Source organism: Narcine bancroftii, chromosome 9, assembly GCF_036971445.1.
Source record: "Narcine bancroftii isolate sNarBan1 chromosome 9, sNarBan1.hap1, whole genome shotgun sequence".
Taxonomy (NCBI): Eukaryota; Metazoa; Chordata; class Chondrichthyes; order Torpediniformes; family Narcinidae; genus Narcine; species Narcine bancroftii.
In genome coordinates, this window is record NC_091477.1 from 4,939,837 (window position 1) to 4,955,005 (window position 15,169).

The 15,169-nt window shown below is 40.1% G+C and overlaps 3 protein-coding genes across 5 annotated transcripts in view; all 3 read left to right on the top strand.

Moving 5' to 3' along the window:
• LOC138743149 (protocadherin gamma-A2-like) overlaps window positions 1-15,169 on the top strand; it is a 189,510-nt gene that overhangs the window by 11,358 nt on the left and 162,983 nt on the right. The window lies entirely within an intron of this gene.
• LOC138742905 (protocadherin alpha-C2-like) lies at window positions 1,058-3,460 on the top strand. Its single transcript, XM_069897793.1, has one exon. It carries the CDS (start codon window positions 1,058-1,060, stop codon window positions 3,458-3,460), a length of 2,403 nt encoding a protein of 800 aa, XP_069753894.1.
• Window positions 10,744-13,257, top strand: LOC138742907 (protocadherin alpha-C2-like). The gene has a single exon (XM_069897794.1). It carries the CDS (start codon window positions 10,753-10,755, stop codon window positions 13,255-13,257), a length of 2,505 nt encoding a protein of 834 aa, XP_069753895.1. The 5' UTR covers window positions 10,744-10,752.

Sequence of the window (15,169 nt, forward strand, 5' to 3'; positions counted from 1 at the left end):
CAGAAATCACTGCTGAAGATTATTTACTTCATTAATTAGTCCCTTGCTCTCCAGAAGGTAATATCCGCGAAAAGGTCGAAAAATCCACATCTTTTTTTCTTCTTAAATTACGGCAGGAGAGTATCTGCCGTGAAGTAATGTTTCACCAATAATAAATCATATTGGTCAGAACTGCTGGGATCTTCATGGGCCTAAAGCAGTACAAACAAGGGAAAAAAGAGAACATGCTGGAAACACTCACCAGGTGGAGACAGAAACTCAGTTAACATTTAAAATCGATGACCATTCATCAGAGTTCAGATCTCCAGGAGAAGTTAATCAATCCTCAGGCGCAAACTCTTTCTTCTCCTCCGATATGAATTTGCCCACTGAAAATATTCAGCGTTTTTTTATTTTAATTTATAAATCCCATCATCTGCTGTTTCGGATTTCTGATATTTTGGTTTTGTGATTCGCAATCGTTCACGTGCAGCTGTCTTAAACATCTTACCTTTCAATCTGCGCAGCTGAGTCAGTGCATGAACTGCGCTCTTGATACTCCTGTTACTGTTTGCTCCCTTTTTCAAAGTCGAATTGCAATAACTTGTTAAAAGAAGTCGATGTATTGCTGGAATGCCAACTTCCTGAATATCAAATACATTCTGTGGACAAAAAAGTTTAGACTTTATTCATGTCTGAGGAGTTGGTAGTTTCTTGATTTATCTCACTCCATATACTTTTATATTTCACTGATATACATTACATCTTTAAGAAGTGCGATGTGTAGTTTTTGGATTAGACTCTTTGTGTCGCTATCTACCAATGAGGAGGTGAAATATGAAGAGAGAACCATCAACCTCCCCCAGCTCTGTATACACGTTAAAGAAGGAAGAGTCACTCAGATTGCTGTCGCATCTCAGCCATCTTTATTCTTTCCGAAGGGACAGTCTGCATTGAGAGGTTGCGATATTTTTGACATCGTATTCCTTTGGACGTTTCTCCGAGGCAGGTGACTGAGTTTTATCTCCTTTATATATTTAGACAGCGTTATCAATGAAAGGACGCTTTCACACAGATAATGCAAACGTGGTTTATCGTTCCCTTGCTTTATGCCTGGGATTGTGTATCTGGACAGATTCGTTACTCCATTCCAGAAGAGCTTAAAAAGGGTGCTATTGTTGGCAATATTGCTGAGGATGTTGGATTGGATATAAGAGAACTGTCTCGGCGCAGATTCCGGATTATGTCCGCAGCAAAGAAGCGTTATTTCGAAGTGAATGCAGATGATGGCGTTTTATTACTTACTGACAAAATTGACAGAGAGGTGCTTTGCAGTCAAAGTGTAGCCTGTTTACAGAATCTCGAGATAGTATTAGAAAATCCTTTGAAGCTGTACCGTGCCGAAGTTGAAATACAAGATATTAACGATAATTCCCCCTTTTTTTCGCAAAGTGAACTACGATTGGATATTGTTGAGTCAACTCCTCCGGGGATTCGCTTACCACTTCAGAGTGCGCAGGATCTCGATATAGGTACAAATTCTGTTCAAGCGTACATGCTCAGTCCGAATGATCACTTCAAATTGGACGTTCAGAGCATCAGCGATGGAACTAAAACTGTATCATTAGTACTTGATAACTATTTGGATAGAGAAACACAAGGGACTCATAACTTGCTTATTACTGCCGTGGATGGTGGGATTCCACAACGATCAGCAAGCGCCCAAATTATAGTAACTGTGCTTGATGTTAATGACAACGTGCCTGTATTTGATCAGTCGTTTTACCGAGTGAAAGTGATGGAAAATGCAAAAATCAATACTTTGGTTATCCGCCTGAACGCAACAGATTTGGACGAAGGTACTAATGCTGATATAATCTATTCTTTTAGCAGCTACACTCCGCAACGAATAATCGACATATTCAGTGTTGGACCACACACCGGAGAGGTCAGGGTTAAAGGACTGCTGGATTATGAGGAAACCAGCGTCTACGAAGTGAATATAGAAGCGAGGAACAAAGGCCCTACTTTTGTGCCTGTATATTGCAAGGTTATTGTAGAGATTGTAGACGTGAATGATATCAGACCAGAGATAACATTGATGTCCTTTTCTCACGCATTACCCGAAAATGCGACCACAGGAACAATGATACTTCTATTCAATGTAATTGACCCCGAATCCGGGGCAAATGGCAACACAGGTTGTTTGATTTCGAAACAACTCCCGTTCGAACTGAAATCAGCTTTCAAGAACACTTACATGTTGGTCACTGCTGGTCTCCTAGACAGAGAAAAGGTCTCCCAATACAAAATTAACGTCACATGCTCGGATGCGGGATCTCCTCGGTTCTTTGTAAATAAGGTCATAGTGGTGGAGATTTCTGACATTAATGATAATCCCCCACGCTTCAGGACGTCATCATATACAGCATATATTACAGAAAATAATGCTCCAGGTGCATCAATCTGCTCTGTAGTCGCTTTTGATTTAGATAAAGGTCACAATTCTGCTATTTCATATTCCATAATGGAGAGTCAGACTCAAGGACTGCCTGCCACATCATTTGTGTCGATTAGTTCAGAAAATGGTGAAATATTTTCTCGGCGCTCCTTTGACTACGAACAATTTAAAAGCTTCCAAATCTACGTTCAAGCGCGGGATGCTGGTCTCCCATCGCTCAGCAGCAGTGTTGTTGTAAACGTTGTAATTCTAGACCAGAACGATAATGCTCCAATAATTGTTTCGGCTCTGAAGGAAAACAAAACGCGTTTAACTGTGCCCCGATCAGCTTATCCGGGGTACCTTATGACAAAGTTGATTGCAACTGATGCTGATTCTGGGAAAAATGCAAGACTTACTTATCAATTGATGCACCCTACAGATATGAGCCTTTTCACTGTAGATCCAACCTCAGGAGAAATCAAAACGAAACGTTTATTTGAAACTAATGACTTTATCTCGCAGGTTTTGGTGATCTTGGTGAAAGACAACGGGCATCCCTCCTTATCCAGCACAGTTACAGCTACAGTGTTGCTGGTAGATGGAATTGATGAAATCAGCTCAAATTTCCACAATCTGCCACCAAAATATGACCATTCCTCGAATTTGGCTTTATATATCATTATAGCATTAGGGTCAATCTCATTCATCCTGCTGTTGATCATTATTTTCCTTGTTACAACCATTTGTCTCAGCGACAATGATAATCACCATGAACCCTCCTTTAGGCGCGCGATTATAAACCACGCATCGAATCAACTTGACACCGATGTTCAACTAATTCCATTCCCAAATGTGATGGAAGTGAGTGGAAATGGGTCGCTATCTGAAACACGCTGTTATAAAGTTCGCCCGGCCACTAATCAGGAGAGCAACGTTTGCATATTCCCCTCACCTTCCCGTTCGATAGCGTGCAGATCACCATCAAATCTGCGAAGGAAGGAAAACTCTCGTACTCCCAAGGAGGTAAGTAGTAGATAAACGCAACTTGAATGTTAAAGGTGTAGAGCAGCCAGTCTAAACCTTTCTTTCGGCTATGGTATCCCTACGACTCTGTTCAAAGTTCATGCCCATCCCCCACCCTTCCCTTCGCTGTGAAGCAGTTGTTTTGGTTTCTTCTGTCCTCTTTCTCCTACCAACTTGAAGAAAAAGAGATGTTACGTGAGGTGAAAAGAAAAAAAGGCTTTCATTTAAATCTTCTGTAGCCCGGGTGGGGGTGGGTTGGGGGGCGTTTACGGTCCCCGTTGGGAAGTCCGGTGTAGAAGATACAGATCGACCGAAGAGAGATCGACTGAAGAGATTGACTGAGAGGGCAAAGTTATGCTAGATGATGTACAACGTTGGTAAATATGACGACATCCGCTTAGAAACGATAAGTAGTAAATAGGACTATTTTTAGTGAGAAATACAGATCCTCTTTGAACAGAGAGACCTGGATTTGCTTGTAAGTGTATCACAGAAGTTAGGTTTACAGATAGTTCAGGTATTCAAGAACGCAAATGGGATGGTGCCCTTCAGTGGTCCAGGGGATGAATGTAAGACCAGGGAGGTTGTACTATAACTGTTAATGGTACTAGTGAGGCCACATCTGGCGTCCTGTTTGCAATCCTGGCACTCTTAGTCGAAAATGGGGATTATATCATTGCAATTATCTGATGAAGAGTATTCATGCTGTTGAGTAAGTGCAGGAAAAGTTCTCCACACTAATTTCTGGAATGGAAGGGCTGATATACAAATAAGAATTGGACACATCAGGGTTATGCATTGGAATTTAGACGAATGAGAGAGGAATCTCATTAATGAATAGAAAATTATGAGAGGACCAGACAAGTTAGATGAAGGAGCAATGTTTCTGATAATGGGGAAGAGCACTGAAAGCGATCACTTTCTGAAGATAAGCAGTAAACCAATTCGAATTAAGATGAAGATAAACCTTTTCACTCAGAGCGTTTTGTGAACTTGTATAACTCCCCACATTAGAAAAATGTTAAGGTCAGTTCTTTTGATATATTCAAAAAGGTTTGAACGTGGCCCGATTGACTAATGCGATTAAGGGGTATGGAGCGAAAGCAGAAATAGGGTACTGATGTCGTATTGTCAGCCATGACCTTAGTGAACAATGGCAAGGCTCAAAAGGCGGAAGGCCATTTCTTCTTATTTTCAGTTTCCATTTTTCTCAATCAACTGGAGTTTAGGTGACTAAAATTCTGAAAGTGGTTGACAGAGTTTATATCAGGAGGCTGTTTCTTTCTTTGAGCAGTGCTAACGAAGAAAATTATTCTGGCTATGACTTGCGGTTTTGGGAGATAAACATGTTCTGGACTTATCTCTAGACATTTGATTCTGTTACTCGACTTCACAAAGAGTGAAAAATGCAAAGCTTCATGTTGAGAATCCACAGAGGCATGATGGAAATGTAGTTGAGGCTGAGGCTCGGGGTCCCGATTACCCTTTTACTTAATGAACGGTGATATAGATTGTTTAGCAATACATTACTGATTCAGGTCAAAGGATATCAAAGCAAGAAGAGTTTGTGGATTTGATGTTGGGTTCATATTAGTCATGGTGTCGTTGCGTGGTGAAGAAGGTCGGAAGAACAAGTGGCCTACGTCTACTCCTAATTAAAATATTTTGATGTATTTACGTTGTTGGTTTTCTCTGATCTGGCAGAGCGGTGCAGCCCCTACATGCATGAATTGAGATCTTAGTGTGGAAATTAAAAGGAAAATATTTATCTCCGTTTATTTGTTTGTGATTTTGTTTATTTAATTATGAATAAAAACAATGCAATTTCCTGCGTTTACTGTGCCATTAAAATATAATTTTACTTATGGCAATCTTAAAAAAAATTGATTTGAGGCAAAGGTCCATGTTTACCTCCTATGTTAATTTGTCAAGGCATTCTAGTGACAAGATGTCAGGAAAATGCTCCTCAGGCTACCAGTTGCTAAGAGCTTCTGTTATAACTCCAAATTTCTCCTCATAGCAGATGGCCAAGTCACGATGAATTTGTGCAAACTGGCAGTGATTCTTGGCGACGGACCAAAGTTAGCTAAATTTAGATCAACAGTGAAGGTTAATGATCTTCCAGAAGATAACTTTGTGCCAATACGTCAGCAAATAGTATTGCATTTGCAACGTGTTTTTCTTTTATTGATGCTTCTTTCAAATAAGTGATGGAACAAAAGCCTATGCAAAAACAATAATGTTGTTTTTTCATGGATGGGCAAATGCTTAATCAAGAACAAGACATCGAATCCAAATTGATCTACACTTCGGCATCTGAACTAAACGTGGAACATTGGAGCACAGTACAAGCCCTTCGGCCCATGATATTGAGCCCACGTATAAGTAGTCCTCAATTTACGCCCGTGTTCTATTCTGTCCAATATGTCGTATCTCGAATTGAAGTAAGTCGGAAATTCACTGTATCCGTTTTATTGTTCGTCAAATACAACATGACGGACACCAAGTCTAGTTCTCGTGAGAGGTTGGCTATCCCTCCCAGATGCAGTATTTTCCATAGTTACGTCCCTCTTTTCACCACAAAAGCGTAATTTTATGTACATATGTTATTTTTAAACGTGGACGTATGTATGGATGGTTTTAAAGCACATAAGCTGTAAGTAGGGGACTACACAAAAAACTATACTCTCCCTCATAAACCTCTTATTTTATTTCATCCATGATCCTGTCCAAGAGTTCTTAAATTCCCTATTGTTCTTGCTTCTATCACCACTCTTGGCAATGAACTCCAGGCACCAATGCCAGTGCAAAAAAAATCTGCTCTAAACTTTCCTCCCTTCACTTTGTATAGATGTCCTCTGGTGTTTCCTGCTCCTTCCTTGGGAAAAAGGTGCTGGCTGTCTATCCTATCTATGCATCTCATATCGTGTAGAGTAAAAACATACAATGCTGGAGAGACACCGCAGATCAAACAATGTCCTTTATGTAGCAAAGGTAGATATTAAGTTATCCTTCTTCACACCATAGAGAAAACAAATACTAGCTCTGCTAACCTTGTCTCATAAGACATATTTTCTAATCCAGGCAACATCGTGATAAATCTCCTCTGCACCATATCCTTCCTCTAATGAGATTACCAGAACTGAACACAATATTCTAAGTATGGTTTGACTAAGTAACAGAAGATGCAACTAGCCAAATTTGTTTCTTTGTTGGAGAATGGAAATAGGGATACTACAAGAAATTATAAACCTGTGAGACTCACACCAGGGCTACTGAGGATATCAAAGATGGCATTTATAGATAGGTTTTATGCATATTTGGAAAGGGATGATCGGATTATGTGATAATTGGTTATGTGTTTTATAAATTTAATTTTTTTGAAGAGGTAATGAATGTTGTTGATAAGTGTACGTCAGTGGGTATTGGCTGCATGTATTTTAGCAAGGCACTCAGCAAGCTCCCTCATGGTGGCTGATTAAACAGGTAAATGGGTTCCATGGTGAACTCATAGTTTGGATTCACATTGGTTTGCTCCTAGAAGACAGAGAGTAGCGGTGGAATGGTATTATTTTTGCTGGACATCCATGCCCAGTGGCATTCCACAATGATAGGTTGTGACCCCTGTTGTTTGTATAGTGTGTGATAAATTAATTGGATGACAGAATAATTGATGGAGCTATGGAGAGTGTTGAGCTCCAACAAAGATTATAACAGGGCATAGATCAGTTGCAGATATTGGCAGAGAAATGGCAGATGAAGTTTAATCCAGACTAGTGTGAGTTATTGTGCATTTGGAGGTCAATGGTCAGGGGAAAGTAAAAGCTAACGAAAGGACCCTTGAACGCATTCATGTGCAGATGGATCTGGGGTTAGGTCAATAGCTCTTTAAAAATGGTCAGTGCTCATGTAGAAAGAATAGTAAAGAAAGTGCATGCCAACCTTAGCTTTATTTTATGGGGCATTGACTACAAGGGTAAGGAAGTCACATTGCAGCTATATGTCTTTGGTTAGGCATTTAGAGCACCTTGTGCACTTCTGGCTATCCCGTTACAGGAAGATTGTAGAGGCTTTGGAAAGGGTAGATAAGATATTTACTTTGAAGATACCTGGATTAGATGAAATGAACTATGGAAAGAGGTGGGACAAACAAGCCTGGTTTGTTTTCTCTGGAATGTTGAAGGCTCAGAAAAGACCTGACAGAGTATGTTTTTAAATTATGAGAGTCATTGACATAGCACAGAGAGTGAGAATCGTTTTTTTTACGAGGGTAATAATGTCACATCATACACTGTATATATTTACAATAGGGGAGCACGTGTTTAAACGAGATATGCGGAGGAATTAGTTTGCACAAGAAGCGGCAGGTGCATGGAACCGGTTACCAGGACTAGTGGTGGAAATCGACACTGTAGGAAACGTTCAACATGCTTGTAGAGAGATATATGAATGTGCATGGAACAGAAGAATATTTATCATGGGAGGGAAAGAGAGTCTTATTTTAAGTATGGCATCATTTTGACTCAAGCATCGTTGACTGAAGGCCCGTTTCTGTCATGTTTAGTAGGTTCTTGGTTACCTTGCTCTGCTGTCAAATTTAATATTTAACAATTTGCTTCATCACTATTTTTCACTCCCTTGTTTTTTTTTATATTACAATGGGTTGTTTACAGTAATACATTTGAAAGCAGTTAAATCTTAAAATACGTTTTATCACTCTTGCATTGAATGAAAAATCGTCGGATCCAGACAACATGCTATTTTGGATTGAATTTGTCATCGCGGTGCACTTTACAAGATTAAACAGGTGTTATCCCTTTAACTTAATCAAACAATAGCAGTCTAATAATCCAAATTTCATGATTTTTCACCAATGTTGCTGTCAACCAGTTATCTCGGAGTTCTTTTATGTGTGACTGCACAATTTATTAAATGAGCTCTGGGAGCATTTGAAAAGATATCTGAAAAACGTAAAAAACTGTTGAATGCTCGCCCCGATACGTACAATCATGCAAACACTTGATACGAAACACTTCTTTTCAATTATTCCAGCACTTTAATTCAGTTGGATCGCTTGTGATAATATTTGATAAGAAAACGTGATTTATCCAGGAGTCTTTTGATCGAGACTGGCGCAACTGAGTTCAATATTACACAATGCCTATCAATTGGCTCTATGACTGAGACTCAGACTACGATAATTAAAGTTGACATTAATTTAGCTGCGACTGGATGACACCATGCTTGCCTCTGAACCAACAAATTGTTAGCTGAAGTCCCACTAAAGTCATGACAATACAGGAACAGCATTGCTGCGGACCAGCACGATGTTTAGACCCCTGCAGTGCATATTAAAAGGGATCACCTTTCTTAAGAGGAGAACTACAAATACAATATGTGTGGAACCTGACCGTCTACAAATTTGGGCATTACTACAAATATCAAAATGTTTTAATTGCCTAAATACTTCTCTTTATCCATCCTTTAGTTTACCCTTCATTTTTCTTCTTTTGTTCTTGTTTGATTGATTTCTTTCTTGATTGATTGTTGGAATTTAGCCTTGAACATAACTTTCCAGGAATATTTGAAATTGTTTTCGGAGACGAATCAGAAAAGGCATGCCTAAAATAAATATGTGCTTAACATTTTGGACTTGCAGCGGATTTAAACAATCAATTTAAACTCAAATTGTATTTTTTTTAAAAAATGCGTTCGCATTTTTTTTTCCTCTCTCGCGATATTAAATAAGAAGAGTCGAATATAATCATCAATTCCATCCCATCATCTGGAAGTGTCCACAAACTTCTCCACAGTTTTTCTTCGCGACCCGTCCACATCAAGGGCAATTTATACGTGCCACACAACCTATAAGCATTTAACTGGGATTTAGGAAGGAACCGAGTGGAGGCATCCCCTTGAAACTCACACGGTGACAGAAATAACGTGATAACTTCAGATACACAGCACCAAACGTCAGACACATGCTGATACATGCTCAATCATCGCAGAAACGGTTGACGAATGAATATTCCCTGTGTCTGGGTATACGTTATTCACTCACAGGTTAAGGCTGATTGCACCCAATACCCGTAAAAAATTGATTGGGGTGGAGTGGGAATATTAAGTGATAAGCACTTGAAACTGTGGATAGTTGAACGAGAGCAAGTGTAGGAATGAAAAGTCAAGTCTTTAAGCAAATTCGAAAGATAATAAACGAAAACAATTCTTATCATGAATGCACTGGCTTTATATTTCTATGTTAATCCGTTCAGAGTTAATTTGTAAAATGGAGACACGTCAAGTCCTTGTAACAATTGATTGAAATAACTTATTTTTCAATGCCATTTGTAAGAATGAGAACAAAGTGAAAAGGGAAAGAGTAAATTAAATTTTAAAGTCTTACAAAACTTCTTGAACTCCATCAGTTTTCCACCCTAAGATTAAGTTACGTTTCTAATACAGTACCTTCCTCATCTCAGACGTAAAACTCCTGGTCTCGTTTTGCTGTGTAAAATTTGCATTGCACCAATCCTCCTGTATTGTTCATATATTTTAACAGGTTCAAAAGATTTTCATCATTTGTACAAATTCTATCAGATCTTGGTCTACGACCAAGAAGTACGGTGTGTGGCTAATGTAAAGCAGAATGGAATATGTGGTACAAACAAACTTAGTTATGTTGATCTGTCCCTTCTTTATGCTCGTTTCATGTCTTTATGTGCTGTAAGGATAATATATGGAACCACATGGAATTCGATCCACATGAAATCAATTGAGATTGGAAGGTGCTCATTTTGAGGCATAACACGAGAATTGGTTGGTGATCCTTGGTCAACATGCGAGGAACTTCAGGGCGAGTCATTTATTTTTATACGTCCAAAGTTCCTCTTAGACATACTTTTATTTAGATTTCGTCGTCCTTTTGTTGTGTTTAGTTGGAAACATTGGAACAATGGCAAACACATATGCCTAACTTCCACACTTTGCATAAGCTTTAATAAGCGTCAGTGTAATTATTGGCAAAGACTCTCTGTGTCGCTGTCTACCAATGAGGCGCTAAAATGCTGCCAGTTATCAAACCCCCTCCCCCAATACTACGCATAATGCAGAAACAGAGAGGAAAACAGACTCTCACTGTTTGTAATTGTACATCGGAACCGTCGTTTTAGGTGCTCTGATTGTTGTGTACAAATGTGATATTGGTCAGCGTTTTGCTTGGCTCATCTTAGGCGTCAATAACTGCTTTTTTTAAGTGTATTTTTTAAAATATATATCACTGCGAATGCAAGGACGAATTCGGACAGATAATGCAAGCATTGTTTATAGTTTTCCTGCTTTATATTTGGAATATCGTTTATGGTCAAATCCACTACGCTATTTATGAAGAATTGAACCATGGTGCCTTCGTTGGGAATATTGCTCAAGATCTAGGACTCGACCTGAGAGAGCTGTCTAATCGCAGACTCCGCATTATGTCTGCAGTAAAGAAAAGGTATTTCGAGGTTAATTTAGAGAATGGCGTTTTGTTTGTGAATGAAGTGATAGATAGGGAGCTTGCATGTGGACAAAGCCTTACTTGTTTTATGAATCTGGAGGTTGTTGTCGAAAACCCATTGGAACTCTATCGTATTGAGGTGGAGATTTTAGACATAAATGACAATTCTCCCAGTTTTCCGAATGCCGAGATCCGTTTGGAAATCCTTGAATCGTCGCCACCAAGAACTCGATTCCTTCTTCAGAGTGCCCAAGATCCAGACCTGGGGGTCAATTCTGTCCGCATTTATTATCTCAGCCCGAATGAACACTTCGCATTAGAAGTGCAGAATAGCGGGGACGACAGCAAGTTTGTCCACTTGATGTTGGAGAATTACCTGGACCGGGAACAACAGGCCATTCATCATTTACTTTTGACCGCCGTTGATGGGGGTACGCCAGTACGAACCGGTACAGCCCAAGTTATCGTGTCTGTCCTCGATGTCAATGACAACTCCCCAGTATTTGGTCAGACCTTCTATAAAACCAGTTTAATGGAAAATGTGCCAAAAGGCACCACAGTTATCAAATTGAATGCTACCGATCTGGATGAAAGCACAAACGCAGAGATAATGTACTCTCTCAGTGACCTTACTCCAAGCCAAGTCCGTGAACTATTCAGTATTAATCCGCAGACTGGTGAGATCGCAGTCAAGGGAACTATAGACTTTGAAGAAGCCAGAACTTATGAAATTATAGTGGAGGCTAAGGATAAAGGTCCATTTGCACTCCCCGTACACTGCACTATCTTCATTGACGTCAGTGACGTCAATGACAATGCCCCCGACATGATTTTGATGTCAGTATCTAATTCAGTCCCCGAGGATGTGCATGTTGGAACGGTATTAGCTTTAATAAGCGTTAATGACCAAGATTCTGGGGACAATGGATTAATTAGCTGTATGATACATCCCAACATACCGTTTGAACTTAAATCAACATTTAAAAATTCCTACACCGTAATTATCAAGCAGGTTCTTGACAGGGAAACCATATCTGAATACCAAATTGGAATCATTTGTCAGGACTCAGGATTACCTGCTCTATCCACAAATAAAACTATTCAGGTCCAAGTAACCGACGTAAACGACAACCCGCCGCGTTTTGCGGATAAAATTCACACTGCATACGTAATGGAAAACAACGCTTTCGGGGCTTCCATCTGTTCAGTCTCGGCTTTTGACCCTGACTTGGGTCCCAATTCTCACCTGTCCTATTCTGTTCTCCATAGCCAGATTCAAGGCTTGCCCATCACGTCATACGTCTCCATCAATTCAGAGAAAGGGGTCATCTTTTCACAACGCCCTTTTGATTATGAACAACTCAAAAATTTTCAGATCCATGTTCACGTGCAGGATGCTGGATTGCCTCCACTCAGCTCTAACCATACGGTGAACGTGGTCATCTTGGATCAAAATGACAACGCTCCTGTTATCGTTTTCCCGTTAACAAAGAATGGTTCAGAAGTCACCATTCCACGAGGCGCAGATCGTGATTATCTGGTGGTCAAGGTTATCGCTGTCGATGCAGATTCAGGGCAAAATGCACGATTGCTTTATGAGCTTGTCCGAGCCACCGACCGGAATCTTTTCGCGATGAAGACTAATTCGGGAGAAGTGAGGACGATCCGTCAAATTAAGGAGAGAGATGTCACAACACAAATGATGATTATATCGGTAAAAGACAGTGGACATCCACCGTTGTCAACCACCACCACCATCACAGTCTCAATCGTAGACAGTACCGAGGACGTCGTTCACGCCGTGACATTTATGCCCAGAACCCCCGAATATCCCTCTAGTGCAGCCCTTTATATAATCATATCATTGGGTGCAATCACATTAACACTCATGCTCGCCTTGATTGCGCTTGTATTTACAGTCTGTCGCAGTGCAAATGTTGATGAAGAGTGGTGTTGGTGTATTGAACACAATGACGCAGATACAATGTATCGAAATCACAATCTTAATTTTCAAACAGTACCAGACTCCAGTTTAATTAAAAATGTTATCGAAGTGCGTGGATCTGGCTCACTCGCTCAAACGTACTGCTATACACTTCGGACAGGTCAAGAATTATTTCAAAGCGATTCCAAGATTCTTCCACCCTCAAGTGCAACACCTGTCAGATACAGATCTGACGCGGCGAACAGTTGCTTTACCAACTGGAATGTAAAAGCTAACACCACAATTCTCGCCACTGAAGTAAGTGACGTGATAATGTCCGTACTTTCCAAAGATTCTTTGACCAATTCCTGGTTTCTTTTAATGAAATACTGAGAAATATGTCATTTTGCACAATGCAAGGTAAACACCGAATATTGCAAATTATTCCAGATATGAAAAAGTGATTAGAAATGCAGTGTGTGTGTGTGTGTGTGTGTGTGTGTATAGAGAGAGAGAGATGAGAGTGTAGAAAGATAGGCTGGTGCAAAAAGAGGGAACGTGGTGGAGAGAGGAGGACGGGAGAGAAGAGGGATGGTAGAGGGGTATAGAGGAGGAGAGAGAGGAAGGAGAGAGGGAGACAGGGGAGAGAGGAGTGAGAGGTGTATGAGAGAGTGAGGTGAGAAAGAGGGGGAGAGAGAGGGGTAGAGAGTGGGTGAGAAAGTGTGTGGAAGAAGGTGAGAAAAGTCAGGGAGGGAAAGTGGGAAGGAGAGTGCAAAGGGGAGTGGAGAGGGAGGGGGAAAGGCAGGGCCAGAGAGAAAGAGGGAAGAGAGAAGAGAGAGGGGGGATAATGTGCCAAGAAAAAAAATCAATTTTGCATGATAATCATTTTATTTAATTGGAGTTATTTTGTGATCAGAAATTGAAATTTGTGAATGCAAAATCATGGATGTTGTCCACATGGTCTTTAGTAAGGCCTTTAACAAAATACTACATGGGAAGTTGGTCAGTATGGTTCAGTCCCTCAGTGTTCAGGTGAGATCATAAATTGGATTGGGCATTGTCATTACTGGAGAAGCCAGAGCATGGTATTGGATGACTGCCTCTCAGACAGGAGGCCTTTGACTAATAGCATACCTCAGGTATCAGTACTGGGACCATTGTTGTTTGTCATCTATATCAATGATCTGGATAATAATGTGGTAAATTGGATCAGCAACTTTACAAATGACACAAAGATTGGAGGTGTTGTGGACAGCAAGAAAGGCTTTCAAGGCCTGCAGAACAATTTAAACCAGCTGGAAAAATAGGCTGAAAATATCAGTTAACATTTAATGCAGCCATATGAGGTGCTGCACTTTGAAAGGCAAACCAAGGTAGAAGGTATATGGTAAACAGTAGGGCACTGAGTAGTGCAGTAACACAGAGGAATCTGGGAATATAGATACATAATTTCTTGAAAGTGGGGTTACAAAGGCAACTTTTGAAACATTTGGGTTCATTAATCAAAATATTGAGAATAGGAATTAGGATGTTATGGTGAAGTTGCATAAGATATTGGTGAGGCAAAATGTGGAGTATTGTGTGCAGTTCTGGTCACCTAACTATAGGAAGAATATCATTAGGATTAAAACAGATTTACAAAGATGTTGCTGAGGCTTGAAGAACTAAGTTACAGGGAAAGGTTAAACAGGTTAGGACTTTATTCCCTAGAAGCAGAAGACTGAGGGGAAATTTGATAGAGCAATACAAAATGGCCATGGGTATGGAAGAGTAAATGAAAGCAGGCTTTTTCCACTGAGGAAAGGAGAGATAAAAACTAAAGGATATGGTTTAAGGGTGTAAGTGGGATAGTTGAAAGGGAACATTAGGGAGAACATTTTCACACAGAGAGTTGTGGGAAAGGACTGACATCTGAATTGGTAATTGCAAGGCCAATTTTGATATTTAAGAAAACATTGGACAGGTTTATAGATGGGTGGGATATGGAGGTATATGTTCCAGGTGCAGGTCAGTGGGACCAGGCAGAATAATAGTTTGGCATGGACTAGAAGGGCCAAAGGGCCTGTTTATGTGGTTCTATGGCCTATTTAAGTTGTTATCTTTCCAGGAACTCAGAATTATGAACCAAAGGTTTCAGAAATCTCAGCAGTAGAGATAGGATTTCTGCAGAAAAATTGACCTTGCATCATAAATAACCAAAGTTAGAAAACAAGCCTGTATAAATTGCAGAGCAGGAGGAGCAATTTGAAGAACAAAAGGTTGTTGATAGAAATTAAGACAGATGTTGATCTAAGTAATGCAGATG

Bases quoted from the DNA above. Each gene is read 5' to 3' on its own strand.
- LOC138742905 (XM_069897793.1), top strand. From the start codon at position 1,058: ATGCAAACGTGGTTTATCGTTCCCTTGCTTTATGCCTGGGATTGTGTA.
- LOC138742907 (XM_069897794.1), top strand. From the start codon at position 10,753: ATGCAAGCATTGTTTATAGTTTTCCTGCTTTATATTTGGAATATCGTT.